General features: G+C 43.6%; 1 protein-coding gene across 3 annotated transcripts in view; it reads left to right on the top strand.

Annotated features, from left to right (window-relative positions):
- The window catches only part of VPS8 (VPS8 subunit of CORVET complex), a 200,586-nt gene that overhangs the window by 181,681 nt on the left and 4,468 nt on the right, over positions 1–14,437 (top strand). For all 3 annotated transcript variants that reach the window (XM_081138242.1, XM_081138241.1, XM_081138243.1), the window contains one exon: positions 11,095–11,175. In XM_081138242.1, the coding sequence (XP_080994368.1) occupies positions 11,095–11,175 (81 nt within the window). The remainder of the gene's footprint in view (positions 1–11,094; positions 11,176–14,437) is intronic.

Here is a 14,437-nt window from a genome sequence, read left to right on the forward strand (position 1 = left end):
TCTGCTGTTCATTCCTTCCAATGTTTTTTTTATTTATTTCTACTATGTCATTCTTAACTTCCTTCATAGTATCTATGTCTTTTCATCCTGCTGAGCATCTTTATGATCAGTATTCTAAACTCTGTATCTGATAGATTGCTTATCTCCATTTCATTTAGCTCTACTTCTGAAGAATCCTTTTGTTCTTTCATGTGTAGCTTGTTTTTTGTCTTCCCATTTTGGCCACCTGTTTGGATTTGTTTCTATGTATTAGGTAGATCTTCTAGGACTCCTGGTCTTTTGGATGGTCTCTGGTGCAGGCCATGTCAGACACTCTTTGTGACTGGCCTTGAGTACCCTGTTTGAAGTTTTCCACACTCCAGAGCTTCTGGTTTCCTCTGCAGAGGCTGGGTGTGTTTGGACAGGACCAAGATGTGCACCAGCATCTGCTTTTCCAAGCCCTGGTTCCAGAAACAAATCAGGCAAGGACTCAAAGCACCCAGAGGCTGTTGTTCAGTCTCTTAATGAGCCTCAAGCTGTAGATACTCCATAGGGTGGGGCCAGAGGTTTTCCAGCAGGGTGAGGCAATTACTCCCTCCTCCCCCCTGCAAAAGCTGCTTGGAAGGTAAATGTCGGCCTGAGAAAGATGTGCTCTGCCATATGGGGAATGACTCAGCACCGGGGTCCAGATGGGTGCCCTGTGAGATCTATTTCCCCAGATAGTCCCCCTAGATTCTCCTCACACAGCTCTAGTCCACTCTGCCTCTGCTGGAACCCAAGGTAAGTGGCTGCACACGAAACTTTGTGCTTTAGCTCTTTCAGAGGGTGCCTGCATTTACAGCTGTCTCTCCGTGGCAGATAGAAACCTGGCTGCTTTTCACAGCCAGATGTTATGTGGGTATCCTTCTTATTTCTGGTGCTCTCTTCTGGGGCGCCCAGCTTGGGGTTTAGACCCTAGAGTTCTCAGTGGGAACCCCCAACAGCTGAGCTATCCCTCCAGACCTTCAGGTGCTGCCTGTGGGTGCCCAGCCAGCCCTCTCTCGCCTCCGCACTTCCTACCAGTCTCTATGTGGTCTCCACTTTTCCTCCTTGGTTATGAGGGTGCTCCCCAGCTAGTCTTCAGTTGCAATTGATTAGTCAGGGTGGTTTTTCTGTATTTTAGTTGTAATTTCAGTTTGGTCCTGGGAGAGTCAGTGTAGCTTCCACTCAGTCTGCTGCCATCTTGGATCCTTGTCTTTGTATTTAAAGTACATCACTTGAAAACAATGTGTAATTGAGTCTTGCTCTTTTAATGCAGTCTGACAATATTTGCCTTTCAATAGAAGAGATTCTATTTATTATAATGATTAGATTTGTCTTTTACTTTTTAAAATATGTCTGTATTTTGCTCCTTTAAGGTTATTTGAATACTTTTTAATATTTATTTTGATTTTTCTACTGCTTTTAAATTTTTTCTATTTTTTTGTTGTTGTATCTCTTTGCCTTATTTTTTTAGTGATAGCTCTAGGAACTACAGAATATATCTGTACCTTACTGCAATCTGATTTAATATTTTACTACTTAACATCTTTGTAATGCTATAGGTTCAGTAACTAACCTTCCATTATTTAGTTCTTTTTGTAATTTCTATTTCTTTACTAGTGCTCCCTTGTATTCAATTGTTAGGTCCATCCTTTCCTTTAAATCTTTAAACATACAGTGGTACCTTGGTTTTCAAATGTAATCCATTTCAGAAGACCATTTGAGTTATGAAACATTAAAAAACTGAGGGATCAACAGCCAATAGCTAGGCCTCAGGATCTTGCACTCAGGGGAAGCCATGTGGCATGTTCGACCACCGAGGCATGTTCCAAAACCGAAGCATTTACTTCCAGGTTTACAGCATTCATAAACCAAAATGTTCGTCAACAGAGATGTTCAAACACCGAGGCACCACTATATTTATAAAATTAATGTTTTAAATGTCTGCTAACCTAGTATCCCTGTCACCTCTGAGTTTGTTTCTATCAGTTGCTTTTCTGGTTATGTCATATTTTCCTACTTCACATATCTAGAAACTTTTGATTGTATGCTGGCCATTATAGATGTTGTGTTGTTAAGCATTGGATTTTGTCATATTCCTTTAGAGACTTTTGAATTTTGATTCTGACAGGCTAGTAATTTACTGTTAGATCAGCTACATATTTTTGAAGCTTATTTTTAAGCCTTATTTGGGCAAGTCTAGAATATTCCTCTCCTAATACATTGCTTTTTGGTGGTCTCATTGGCTACCCAGGGTGTTTATCAAAGTCTTTTTGCTGTAGCTGGTTAGCATTCCTGTGTATTCTAGCACTCTGAAACTTCCCGAATCTTCATTCATCTCATAGCTCCCCATTAACTGTCCTTGCCAGGCCTCTGGAGTCTTGCCTTTATATGTGCAAAAACTTAAGGGGACCCCTATATAGATTTCTAAAGCTCCTTCTCAACTCAGCCTTCTCCTCTCCAAATTCTACCCACTGCTCAGCCCGAAACTCCTGCCATGCTCTACTCAGGCTTTCCTTCCCTGTACCACAGTCCAGAGAATCCTAGGGAACTCACGGGACTCGCTTTATGTGTTTCCCTTCAGTAAAGGATCACAGTTGTGCCCTGCCTTTGAAAACTACTATATATATTTTGGCTTATTTTATGTTTACTTATGATGGGAGAACTAGTCTAATCCAGTACCATTAATTTATAATGGCAAGATTTGGAAGTCTCTAGTTTGCTTTTAGGTACAATAAACAATAGCTTAATATGTTAATTTCACTCAGTTTCCATCTTCTCACTTCACTTCTCATCCTCCACCTCCCAGTAACCAAGTTCTACAAAGAGAAATGGTTCAAAAGCTTTTGTCACTTTTATATATAGAATTGTACACCTGAAACCTATATAATTTTATTAACCAATGTCACCCCAATAAATTCAATTAAAAAATAAAAAGCTTTTGCCAGTTTTAGATAGCAAATTGGTGTCTAAAATTAGAGTACAACCACAAGGCATCAGTACTGTTTTTCCTTTGGTTTGTAATTACATTGTTAACTTATATTGGTTTTTGCTAACTTCAGGGTTAAACTTGCTTTTCCAGTTGAGTCTATGTCCCTCTTGTTATCGGGTAATCATTTTTAGGTCTATCTAGTTAAGATGGGCAGGAATACTGGAACTGAAAAAGTTCCAACAGTCATGGCTCTGATAAAAAAAAATCATTAAGGACCCTGCCCTCAGAGGAGCTCTTTGTCATAATTGCTACCCCATAGCAGCATCCATCAAGATAACTGTTTGACTTTCTTAAGTAGGCAACAGTTAGATAATCATAGGGTAGCAAGCAAGACTTAATTATATATGTGAAATGAATGCTTTCCCTGTTTTGAATTTTTAAAATAAAGTTAATAGTAAGACAAAGGGGGATTTCTAACTAGCAATAGAAAACTGCCACCCCACTAAGAGGCTTTTTTTGTAACTCTACTTCCCATAAAAATAAATGTTTTGGAAATTTTTTTGAACTTCCTTTCCTGACAAAAAGCAAAAGCAAAAATGGAGTGACCACAGTATACCATATAGCAAGAGTCTGAGTTTGCATAGGACAGTGCTCTTATGAAGAAAAACATTGGGGTCACAACTTAGTTGTCATCCATCTCATTTCCTAGTACTATCCTTTTTCATTTCTGTTTATAATGGTCCTAGTCTCTGTCCTAATATCTATGGATAATGCTGACTCTAGATGATGCCTCCCTTACATTAGGGCTGGCAACAATCCAGCAATTATTTTTTAATCTGTTTGAGAGTCTGAGTGTCCCATGCCCATGAGACAGTTTAAGATGACCAATCCTTTGTAATAATAATCCCTGTCTAGATGATAGGCAGGTTGTAATTAATTTGGCCAAGGAACTACATTAGTTATTTAAGTTCAAACTACATTCTGTAGTTGCCCAATCAGTTTTTTAAAAATCCATTTTTTAGGTATAATGAGATCATCAGTTTTGCCACTGCAGATTTCCCTAGGTTGTTGCCTTTCTAAGCAGAACAGACAAGAAGTAGCCAGGCACAGACAGGTAGAGTATAAAGGTATCAGAGACTTTAAACCAATTTGGGGACATTTTTTCCACGTGTGAGGGAGCAAAGTGGGTGAACAAATCAAACAAGAAAAAAATGCTGTGTTTCTTTGTATAATAACAGCTTATGTGGTGCTAACCTTATGATGGCCCCACCAAGGATCCGGGCAGCGTGTTCAGGCAGATGCACTGTCGGTCTGCCAGCACACTGGGCAGCTCAGATTGTCCATGGGAAGCCCACACTATCTTATATACTCATAGCACCTCATGTCTGTCCCAAAGTAGTCATGGTCAAGTGAGCTTTAGGATTAGACCTGTTATCAGGAGCCACCATCTCTTACAAATTCTATTTTAACACATCTGAATCTCAGTTTTCTCACAGGTAAGTTAGAGACTATAATCTCTGCCTCTCTGGGCTAATGTATTTAACATTAAATACAAATGTAGCTAAAATAAAGCCAGAGACTGAATAGAGGGACAGGAAACGTGTTTTCCACTTGTCTCTCTTCCCCCTCACAGAGCCTTCTGAGGTAGGCTCTGCGGAGATTTTTCTGTTTTAGATGAGATATCTGAAATCAAGTCTATCAGTACAGCATAACTAGTGTTACTAATTAGTGTCAGGCCAAGGTCAGAGTTTTTTCTGGGATGGTAGACAACATTCATAAGCACCCAGTGTGTGCACACAACTGCCTTCTGATTGTGTGTGAGGTCTCTCTCTGCAGAGGTTGGCTTATTTCTTTAACATCGCTGGCTCTCACTGGGCTTCTTCAGCCCAGCATCCTAAAATTCATTGTTAAGCAGGATACTAATAGCTGTAGCTCATTTTCATCAGCTGCTCTCTCTCTCCTGGGCTTTTTATTGAGACTTCACAAATCTGATGAGATGAGTTTCTTTAACTAGAAAGTAGCATCATGAGGATCCCCAGAAGGAGGTCAGAGGCCATCCGTGTTTCAAGAGCATGGCCTTGAAACTAGAGCAAACACTTTGACCCCAGCTATGCTTAGTCTCCTCCTGACACAACCTTTTGTGTCCCTTGAAAGTGACTTTCTGTCAGGCTTCTTCCAGGCTGATACCAAGAGCATGGCAAGTGAAAAACCTCTGGAACTGGACTGCCAGATTCATCCTCACCAACCAGAGTGACCTTGGCACATCACTGAACCCAGGACCTTAGTTTCTTCCACTGTAAAATAGGATAACAGTACTGACCTAGCGTTTTTGTGATGATTAACTGAGATCACGCACGTATAGTAATTACTTGCTCTATAACTGTTAGCCGCTGCGGTGGTGGTGGTGGTGGTGGTGGTGGTGGTGGTAGTGGCAGTGGTTACTCCTCCTCACATCTTAGAAGACTTAAACCAGCATTCTCTTCCTACTGCTATGAAAAGTCACGGTTACTTCTTTTTCGTTGTGGTATTAGAGGTCTCATTTTTTATGGATATTTTCCAGTCAGCCTTTCACCATCTCCATCTCCAGCTTCAGGCATTCCCTTCCGTCAGAGCTAGTCATTCTGTAGCTATGATGACCACCCAAAGTGAAATCTCAGGGATGGTCTGCCAAGTGCTTCCCTCTTCTCTCCAGTCAGCTTAGCAATGAACTTATTATTTCATTACCTAATTCATTATTAGCTGTAACCTATTGAGAGTTTTGAAGCCTTGGGAAATGAGGGCGTGTGAGACATCAGGTTCTGTCTATGAGCAAACTGTGTGGATGGGAATTTTAGGAAAGGTGTTTTCTGTTTGCAGGAGGAAAGGGAATTTGGCTCTTCTCATCCCTGAAGCCACAGTTTCATTTTAGGCAAAAGCGTTAAATATTAAGGATCTCCCTCTAGTTTGGGTTAAGGTGGCAAAAGTCTAACTGAGGCCTGTAACAGACGTAAAGAAAAAATTGAAAGTGAGGCCAGCAGCAGGCAGGGAGAAAAGTGGGAAAGCCACTCATCCTGCTTACTCCACCTCTACCCACATCCACCAGCAAATGCCAGAAATGCCAGTAAAAGACTCTTAGGAAGCAGAAAAGACCAATAATCGTGTTGTGGAATTATGTCAGATTTCCTATGTGTCTCACAAACTAGGTTTTACCTTCTCCTGTGCTAGCATGGGAAGACAATTAGGAAAGGAAATGTTGGGATTTTGATGTCAGGACCTTATTTATTGTAGAGAATAAGAAATGAACCAGCAGAGCTCAGTATTCTGGGACTGTCCCTATCTTCGTATATGATTTGAAAGGCTTCATATCCAGAATCCCTAGTACTGTTGTTATCCCTGTTCCTAGGAACCCAGCCCTGAGGGTGACGGTGGATCATGGTTGTTTTCCTATTTCGAAGTTTGATGTGCTGGTTTAAGAGGCATGTGGATCCTGAAAGCCCTGGTTTGTTTTCTTCCTTCCAGCGGATGTAATTACAGCTCTCACTTCCACCATGTCTGTGAGTCACTGAGCTTTGAAATGTGCTGGCGTGCTGTTAGCCCAGCGTCCCTCTCCCTGGGGCTCTCCTAGATTATCAGGACCTAATTTTCCACTGGATTTACTTTAATGTTGAGCGTTGCAAGGTCATTTCCAGGGCTGTCACTGTTTCTTCCTCATAATGTGCAGCCACAGTTTAATTTTCAGCGTTTATCACTGCACTTCATTACATGGGAAGAAATACATTTGTGCTAGCAGATAGTATTAAATGTGTTTTTCTTTCTTTCCCAATTGGAAAAATCAGTCCTAATCAATTCTAGGCTGGTGGGTTAGATGGCCTGGGAATACTGGGAAGGGTATTTTCTGTTTATAGATTTGCCAATCTGAGATTGTGCTCAAATTTTGTTGTTCCCACTTTTGTTTTGTGCATGGCACTGATTTGGCCAATCAGTTTTTTCATACAGCTTCTTAGGCTAAATCTATTGTTTCTCTTCAGTTCTATCATGGGCCTTTGTGACAGTCCTTTTTGTTGCTCACCCTGGTCTGCTTCTGATTATGTAATAAAATCCATGATCAGCTGTAGTAAACGGCACCATCTTACTTGAAACTTTCATGCCCTAGATGCCTGTCATCCCAGGAAGATGGTGGAGTGTGGTCCGAGGTCGCATTGCCCTTTGATAAATCAGAACATAGGCTAAGAGGAACAATGTGAACTGCTCAGTGGTACACAGAGCTGTAACAGGACGAGGGCTAGGTTTCCTGATTCTCAGCCCATTGTTCTTTCTTCTGGGTACTTTTCTCGGGGAGTATAGATAACACAGTCACAGTACTCACTGCTATTTTATTGAACGTCAAATAGGTGCCAGGCCCATACATTATCTCTAATCCTCACAATTCTGCAAAGTAGGCTTTACAGGTAAAGACACTGAGACTGAGAGACGCTGAATGACTTGGCCAGAGCCACTCAGCCAGCTGTTGCAGATCCGGGTGGAACCCATCTGTCAGAGCCATGCCATGTCCTTCCTGCACTGCGGAGGGTTTATGAATGGTTCAGTGAAAGTGTAAGAAGGAAAAACCTGCTTGCCCTTCTCATCCCTTGATCCATTTGATCAGCAGATAATTCATGATTTCCCAATTGCTGTGTGTCACGCACATGCTGGGCACCAATGAGTAAGACAAAGGGCCTGTCCTCAGGGAGCTCTCATTTTCATGAAGCTCTACCCCCCCTCCACATTCTCTCTTCTGCAACACTACCCATCGCTTTCACTGCAAGGTTTGCCAGTTTTGTCAGCACTGTGCTCTGATGTCTCCTTTTTTTCCATTTCGGGGGCCACATTAGGGCTAGGTACACATGACCTCTGTGTGCAGTGCCTGCGAGATCCTCCTGTGCCCTCCAGTTAGTAGCACTTAGTGAGAACTCACAGCATCCTGGGCTTTACCTCCTGATCTATATGCATTACCTTCTTTTTTTGTTTCCATTGATTTTTTTTTAAATTTATCTTTATTGTTGAAAGTATTACAGGTGTCCCATTTTTCCCCCCATCGACCCCCTCCACCTCTCTCCCAACCCCTCCCCAGGCCTTTACCCTATTATTGTCTGTTTCCATGGATTATGCATATATGCATATAACTTTTTTGGTTAATCTCTTCCCACTCTCTACCCCCCTTCCCTCTTCCCTCTGAAATATGATCATCTGTTGCATGTGTCAATGGATCTATTTAGTTTGTCAGATACTTTTGTTCATTAGCTTCTTCTTAAAGAAGACCCTTCAACATTTCATGTAGTACTGGTCTGGTGGAATTTGTAGAGTGGCTTTGTGTAGCAAGTGTCCTGTAGGGTCCAGTGGCTCAGCCTCCCCAGTCACCTGAGCTGGGCCTTCTAGGTGCTCCCCTGTGTGGACTGTGTGCACTGTCCTATTGAGCCTTGGTTGCTGTTGGCGTCACTGGGAGGAACTGACCCCCAGGCCAATCAGCTGTGAGGAAGAGCTGCTATGCTGGAGACACCCCTATGGAGCAGGATTTACTTCAATGGAGCTTTGGTGTTCACCAAGTGTGCCCCTTGAGTGTGTCACTTGTGGATGTGGTAGGGTTATAATCCAGCGTGGTTGAGTCAGACCATCAGGTGCACTGTCTCTGGGACCTCCCGGGAGGTGCAAAAACAGCCTCTGCCTGTGCCTTACAGCGTGGAGACTTAGTCTCATCATGTGCAAGAGTATAATCTAGGCCCCAAAATGTTGTCATTTCAGGGACATTTTGATGGTTTATGGAGATAACGTGAGAGCATGTATCAAACAGAGCCTGCCTTGCCAAATAGATAACATGTGGTTATTATACCCCAGTAACCTATCAAGCTTTGCTTATCGACACTGAAGAGGGTGAAATCTTTCTGTGGAGTTTTAATATCCCAGAACCTGTGAGACTTTAAACTCCTCTTCAGTTATTCACCTTTGTGCCCCAGGCCTAGTACAGTAGGGACTTTAGGAATATTTGCTGAACCAGAGAACTGGATCCCAGGTTCATGATGCCTGGAGGCAACAGGACAGGAGCCTGCACAGGGAGGGCGTAAACCAGCTAAATGGGCCTTGGGTGGACGGGCTGCCTTCCCCAGGCCCTGGCCCTCCGCTCAGTCCTACCCCACTCCACTTCTCAAGCCCACAGAACCGTGGAGAAGAATATAGAAATGCTTGCCTAGGGATTGATTAGTCATTCCATGTGTGCTTCCTTTTAAAAATACTCATTCCAAGAAGGATTTTAAGACATATGAGTTTCTACTCAGTCCTAGGCTTGTGTACAAATAGCTCTCCCATTTCACCTCAGATGACTTGTCTTCAGCCACTTTACCACAGAGACAGTGTGACCTGGCCAGGAATAGGGCCTCTCCATCCTGCAGCGACTTCGTTTCCACAAGGACCCAGGGCAGCCTCAGCAGTCACAGTTGCTCCTTAGTTCAGTTTCTAGTTACCCAGGATGACGACTTATGAGAAAGGACATATCACTTCCAGGTACTTCACACACACATGGTGTAACCACATTTTTCAATTTCTGAAGGATGTCATTGTCGGAAACCCCTTCTCTTGGTATCTCCAAGGAGTTTAAGGGCCTAGAGGAGGAGTAAGATCATGGGAAGCCAGCCCTGCACACCTATCTGGGCATGTCCTGTTTGAAATTGTGTGTGAGTGTGTGTACTTGCGGGCTTACCAGCTTATTACTCCAGGTTTTCTCCCAGGATTGGGGTTTAAAAAATAGAGGCCCCAGTGTGGATGCTTAATTGGTTGTACATTTTTTACTCATATTGGGCACGTCTCCTAGCCTTCTCTTCCTCAATTTATGCAATCTTGTTTACTTATTTAGTAAAGTAGGTGTAGGGTTTACAATTCACTAAGATCCAAAAAGAACCATGTGGTAGGAACATTTTATCTTATTTAATTTTTTTATACTTGCTAAGATGCATGTGAACTCAGTGAGTGTTGAAAGCAACATACCTCATCAAGGTACCTTAGAAGAAGAGAAATGCTAACTGGTTGGTGGATTTGGTACAGTTGAATCAGGAGGCGGCAAAATACCCGTAACCTGAGTATGTCCTGTTACCTTATGCTCAATACGGACAAGGAGGCCCCGGCCACCCCACGCTGTTCTGGCAGCACAGGTTAGCACCCCCTGCTCACGGTGCAGATGACGGCCAGCATCTCAGCATCACCTGGGAGCGTGTTAGAAACACAGAATCTCAGACCTATGAACCAGAATCTTGAGTTTAACAAAATCTCTCAATGTTTCTTATGCACACTCAAGTTGAGAGGTACCACATCAGAAAACATGGATTGTATCATCCTTGAGACTTCTACACTTTCTGCCTCAGTGAGCAAACTCCCAGGGACTAGAGCCTTGTACCTATGCCTAGCATAGACTCATCTGCAACCCATATTTCGGGGGCGGGGGGGGAGGAGGATGAAAGCATGCTTGTTTTTAATAGCATTTCCTACTTATGAACTAGCATGACCTTCACTTTCCCCAATGATTTCAGTTGGCTTTCAGAATATATCCAATAAGATGAAATAAGAAAATGAGGAAATCTAGATTTTTTTTAAAAAAGTATGTCTGTGGAAAATAATATAAAACTGGATTATAATAGCACACATAAATGTTTGCCAAGTCCTGAGCCATTGCTATTTCTATGTAGCCAACCACTTAGCCCTGAGTTCCCTAGTGATAAAAGCCAAAAAGAAACACAATTAGTAACAAGTCTACAGCAATGATTCTCAACCTTTTTCATCTCATGGTGCAGATAAAATATTTACTAAAATTCTGCTGACTATACTCAGTGATGGATATGGGAAGGCAAGGCTGGATGGAGCTACATTTCTCTACATAGTAAAAGCAAAGAGGAATCAAGAAGCCCTAAAGGAAGCTAATCAGTTGGGAAATTTGGGGAAAGGGTCCACAGAGAAGTCAGCCTGGGGGCTGGCACCAAGGGACTTTAGAGGGACCTGTCCATTTCTAATTAATGTTCAGTAAACTATTTCTCACTAATTGCTGGTAGCATGGATTTTCTTCAGAGGAAGGAAGGAAGGAAGCAGCACGTCCTGTTTCACCGTTGGCTGAGTTCAGAGGATGCTTATGGATGTTACTAACCTTATTGGTTTTTATTTCTCAGGCAACCTCAGAACCTGTTCTGGATCCACAGCAAATCCAAGCATTTGATCGGCTTTGTCGTCTCTACCGAGGAAGTTCCAGGGTAATGTTTGTGTGGTTGTTTAAATTTTTATTTCCTTATTTATAATTACTATTTTGGAAATGTAGAGTCTTCAAGTCCTCACTCCAGCCTCCTCCTTAGTCTAAAAAGTGCCCTGTTATGGCCACATGGAGCCCTGGTCCCAGGGAGCAATCAGAATTTGGCAAAGGATGCAAAGGAAGTGGAAAGATACTGGGTCCCTTACTTACCATGGGCTGTGAGGACAAGGAGGGGCATCTGTGTTTCCTAATCCTTCATCTGGGATGCCTTTCTTTCTGTTGATGACTGCCAAATCTGCCCAAAGCCTCATACCCTGGTGGACATCTGCACTGGTTGAACTTGCTAAGTTATAGTGGCTTAACCAAGATAGAAGTGTAAAATCAGGCAGCCCAGAGCACCTTCCATAAACCTCTCTCCGGATTTCTTCTATCTTGTGGCTCCACCATCCTTAACGTCTGTTTTATACTCACATGGTTCAACATGATTGCTACAGCTTCATCCATTACATCTGCATTCTGGCTAGCAGGATACAGGAAAAGGAGGAAGGGCATAAGCCCTTTGATTAAGGATAGTTCTTATAAGTGGTATAGACCACTTACTCCCGTTGTCTAGAACTTAGACACATGACCATACCTAACGGCAGTAAGACTAGAGAAATTGGTCTTTATTACCAAAGGCCGTGGGCTAAAACTATTGGTATCCTATAACCAATAGTAGAAGAAGAGTACAGATTTGGAGTGCTTCCAGCAGTCATGCCGTAACATCGGTCTGGGCGTCGCACAAGCGCTTCAGGAGTGTACTCATTAACTTTCTCACCATTCCTCCTTGCCTAGTGCTTCTCCCTGGGCGGTGCCTTCTCTCATCCAGTCCCAAGACCAGAAACCTGGCAGTACCCTGGGCTTCTCTCTCCAATTCCAACCACTCACTAGGGAGATCCTGTAGGGATCTTCCCTACATCTCTTGTGTATTTCTCCCCTTTCCTTCCCAACTGTCACTACAGAAGCCACTGCACGCCTTCTGTCCCTTCTCCATGCTGCTGCCTAAGTACTCTCTCCAAACCCAAATGTCATGTTATGCCCCTTGCTTAAAACACTTTCCTGGATCTCCATCACCTGAAGGTGGAGTCCAAACTCTATCACCTTCTCCATCCCCAAGTCACACCTAATTCTAGCTGGGCCGATTTATTCCTGAGCTTCTCTTGAGCTTACGTGTACTGCTCATGTGCTCTGCTTCTATGCCTGGACTCCTCCCACTCTCCATTCTTAGGCAAACACCTGTTAGGTTGCATGGAAGCCCAGAGGAAAACTAATGTTCCCTCTTTGAGAGGTGGTCTGGACAGAGGTTTTTGTTCCAGGAGACTTCCCCAGGAGGCCCCTGAAGGTGGTCTGTCAGCGTTATTGAACCGGCATTACCTCTAGCTCTTCCTAGCCTCATCCAAACTCTGCCACAGAAGTTGAGTTTCTGGGCCTCCTAGGAAGTTCTGGTGCTTCAAACTGTTGAGCCATTACTCAGGACTCACCGATTTCCAGATCACTAAGTTACAACAGTAGAACACAAAAATATCTCTCTCCTAGGAAACAAAATTTTTTTTTTGTGGTTATATTTCTACTCCATGGTGTCTGAATGTGAAAGAACTTTGAGTTTATGTAGGATCTGTTGCCTGTTCTGTTATTAGCACTGTAGTAGTTCCTGTGGAGAACTTCACAGACTGATGGGCAGCTGAGAGGGTTATAGACGACAGAAGTCACATAACATGGAGCTCAAGCAGAGCAAGGGACATCTCTGTGTTACCTCTGTGGTGGCAGTGAAGTTCCTGGCGGGACTGCATAAGCAAGCATACCTCCTGTCTGTCCTTGGCTAGTTAAGTAGCTTGCAGTCAGATCCCGTGTTATGACTTGTGAATTGGACCATATTCATGTCTCTGAGCCAGGAGCTCGGGCTGGATTATTTTAGATAAATTGGCACTCTGAACTTATGGGCCTTCCGATGTCTCCCCAGTTGCCACAACCACTGGTAGTGAGTTATCAACAAAAGTGACAAATAGACATGCATGAGCCTCATGCCATTATTGCCAGGGTGAAGAGAGAGCCCTTACTAGAGGTCAGAGAACAGCAAGAAGAGTGTTTCTGGCAGAATGTGTGAATAGGAAACAGGTGACAGGGATTATCTCCAGGGAAGGCAGAACTGTAGGTAGCTCAGCTGTCACATGGACCTGAGTTTGAATCCCACACTACCACTAACCACAGAGTAACTCAGGGCAAGTTACTTAACTTCTCAGGACTCTGGGTTTTTCACCCAGAGGGTTATACAGGATTAGAAATAACAGACATGTGAGGCAGGCCCAAGATAGCAGCATAGGTGGATGCTGAGCAAGCCGTCTCCCAAGAACACATTGAATATACACCTGTATTTAGAGCAGTTCCTCCTGGGAGACAACTGTGAGCCAATTGAACAGCTTCTGTACAATAAGCAAGAAAGAGGGACCCCTTAAAGAAGTTTGGGAACCACAAGAGCTTCCTAGGAGCTCAGGGAACAACCCAGGACCAGAGGAACCAGTGAGGGTCATTGTTTATGTTTCCCTTGAACCTGAATAGCAGGCAGGAGCTCATCCAAGTTCTGTGACTGACCTGCAGGGCACTCTGGCATGTTTCCAGCCACTCGTCCTAGAGCTAGATCCAGCAGGAACAGGAGGACACTATAGCATGCATACAAAGGGTCCTTCCACCTGGAGGTTGATCCAGCAGGTACAGCAGTGTGCTGCTTCATGCACCCACTGGGCTGCACACACCAGGGGCTCCCCACATGAGAATGCAGAGCTAACAAAACATAGTGATACCTGCCTGAAGGGCTACCCTGTCCAGAGAAAGAGGGTCACTGCTGCACACAAACATGGGGCCACCTCAGCTGAAGAAAATGTGGAGCTAACAAAACTTTGTGGTACACACACACACAGGGCTGCCGCATGTGGAATGAACTGGGTGTGCATGCAAGGCCCTGCTGTGATCACAGACGATTAAAGCAACAGGGCATGATAAGAACACACCTTAAAGCCCTGTCTAAATCAGGCAACCCCACCCAGATTAGAAGGGCAAGGAAGTACACACACGCCAGGTGACACATCAGGTATGGCACATGCCTACCCTGACTACAACCAGTCTCCAGAACTATTCAGCACAGTCTACAGACCAGTGTTTCTAGACTGGGAGGGATAGATACTCATTGCAACTCATAAGAACAAACAAAGTCAAATAAAATGGAGAGAGAG

Source organism: Miniopterus schreibersii (assembly GCF_964146895.1).
Source record: "Miniopterus schreibersii genome assembly, chromosome: 5".
Lineage (NCBI taxonomy): Eukaryota > Metazoa > Chordata > Mammalia > Chiroptera > Miniopteridae > Miniopterus > Miniopterus schreibersii.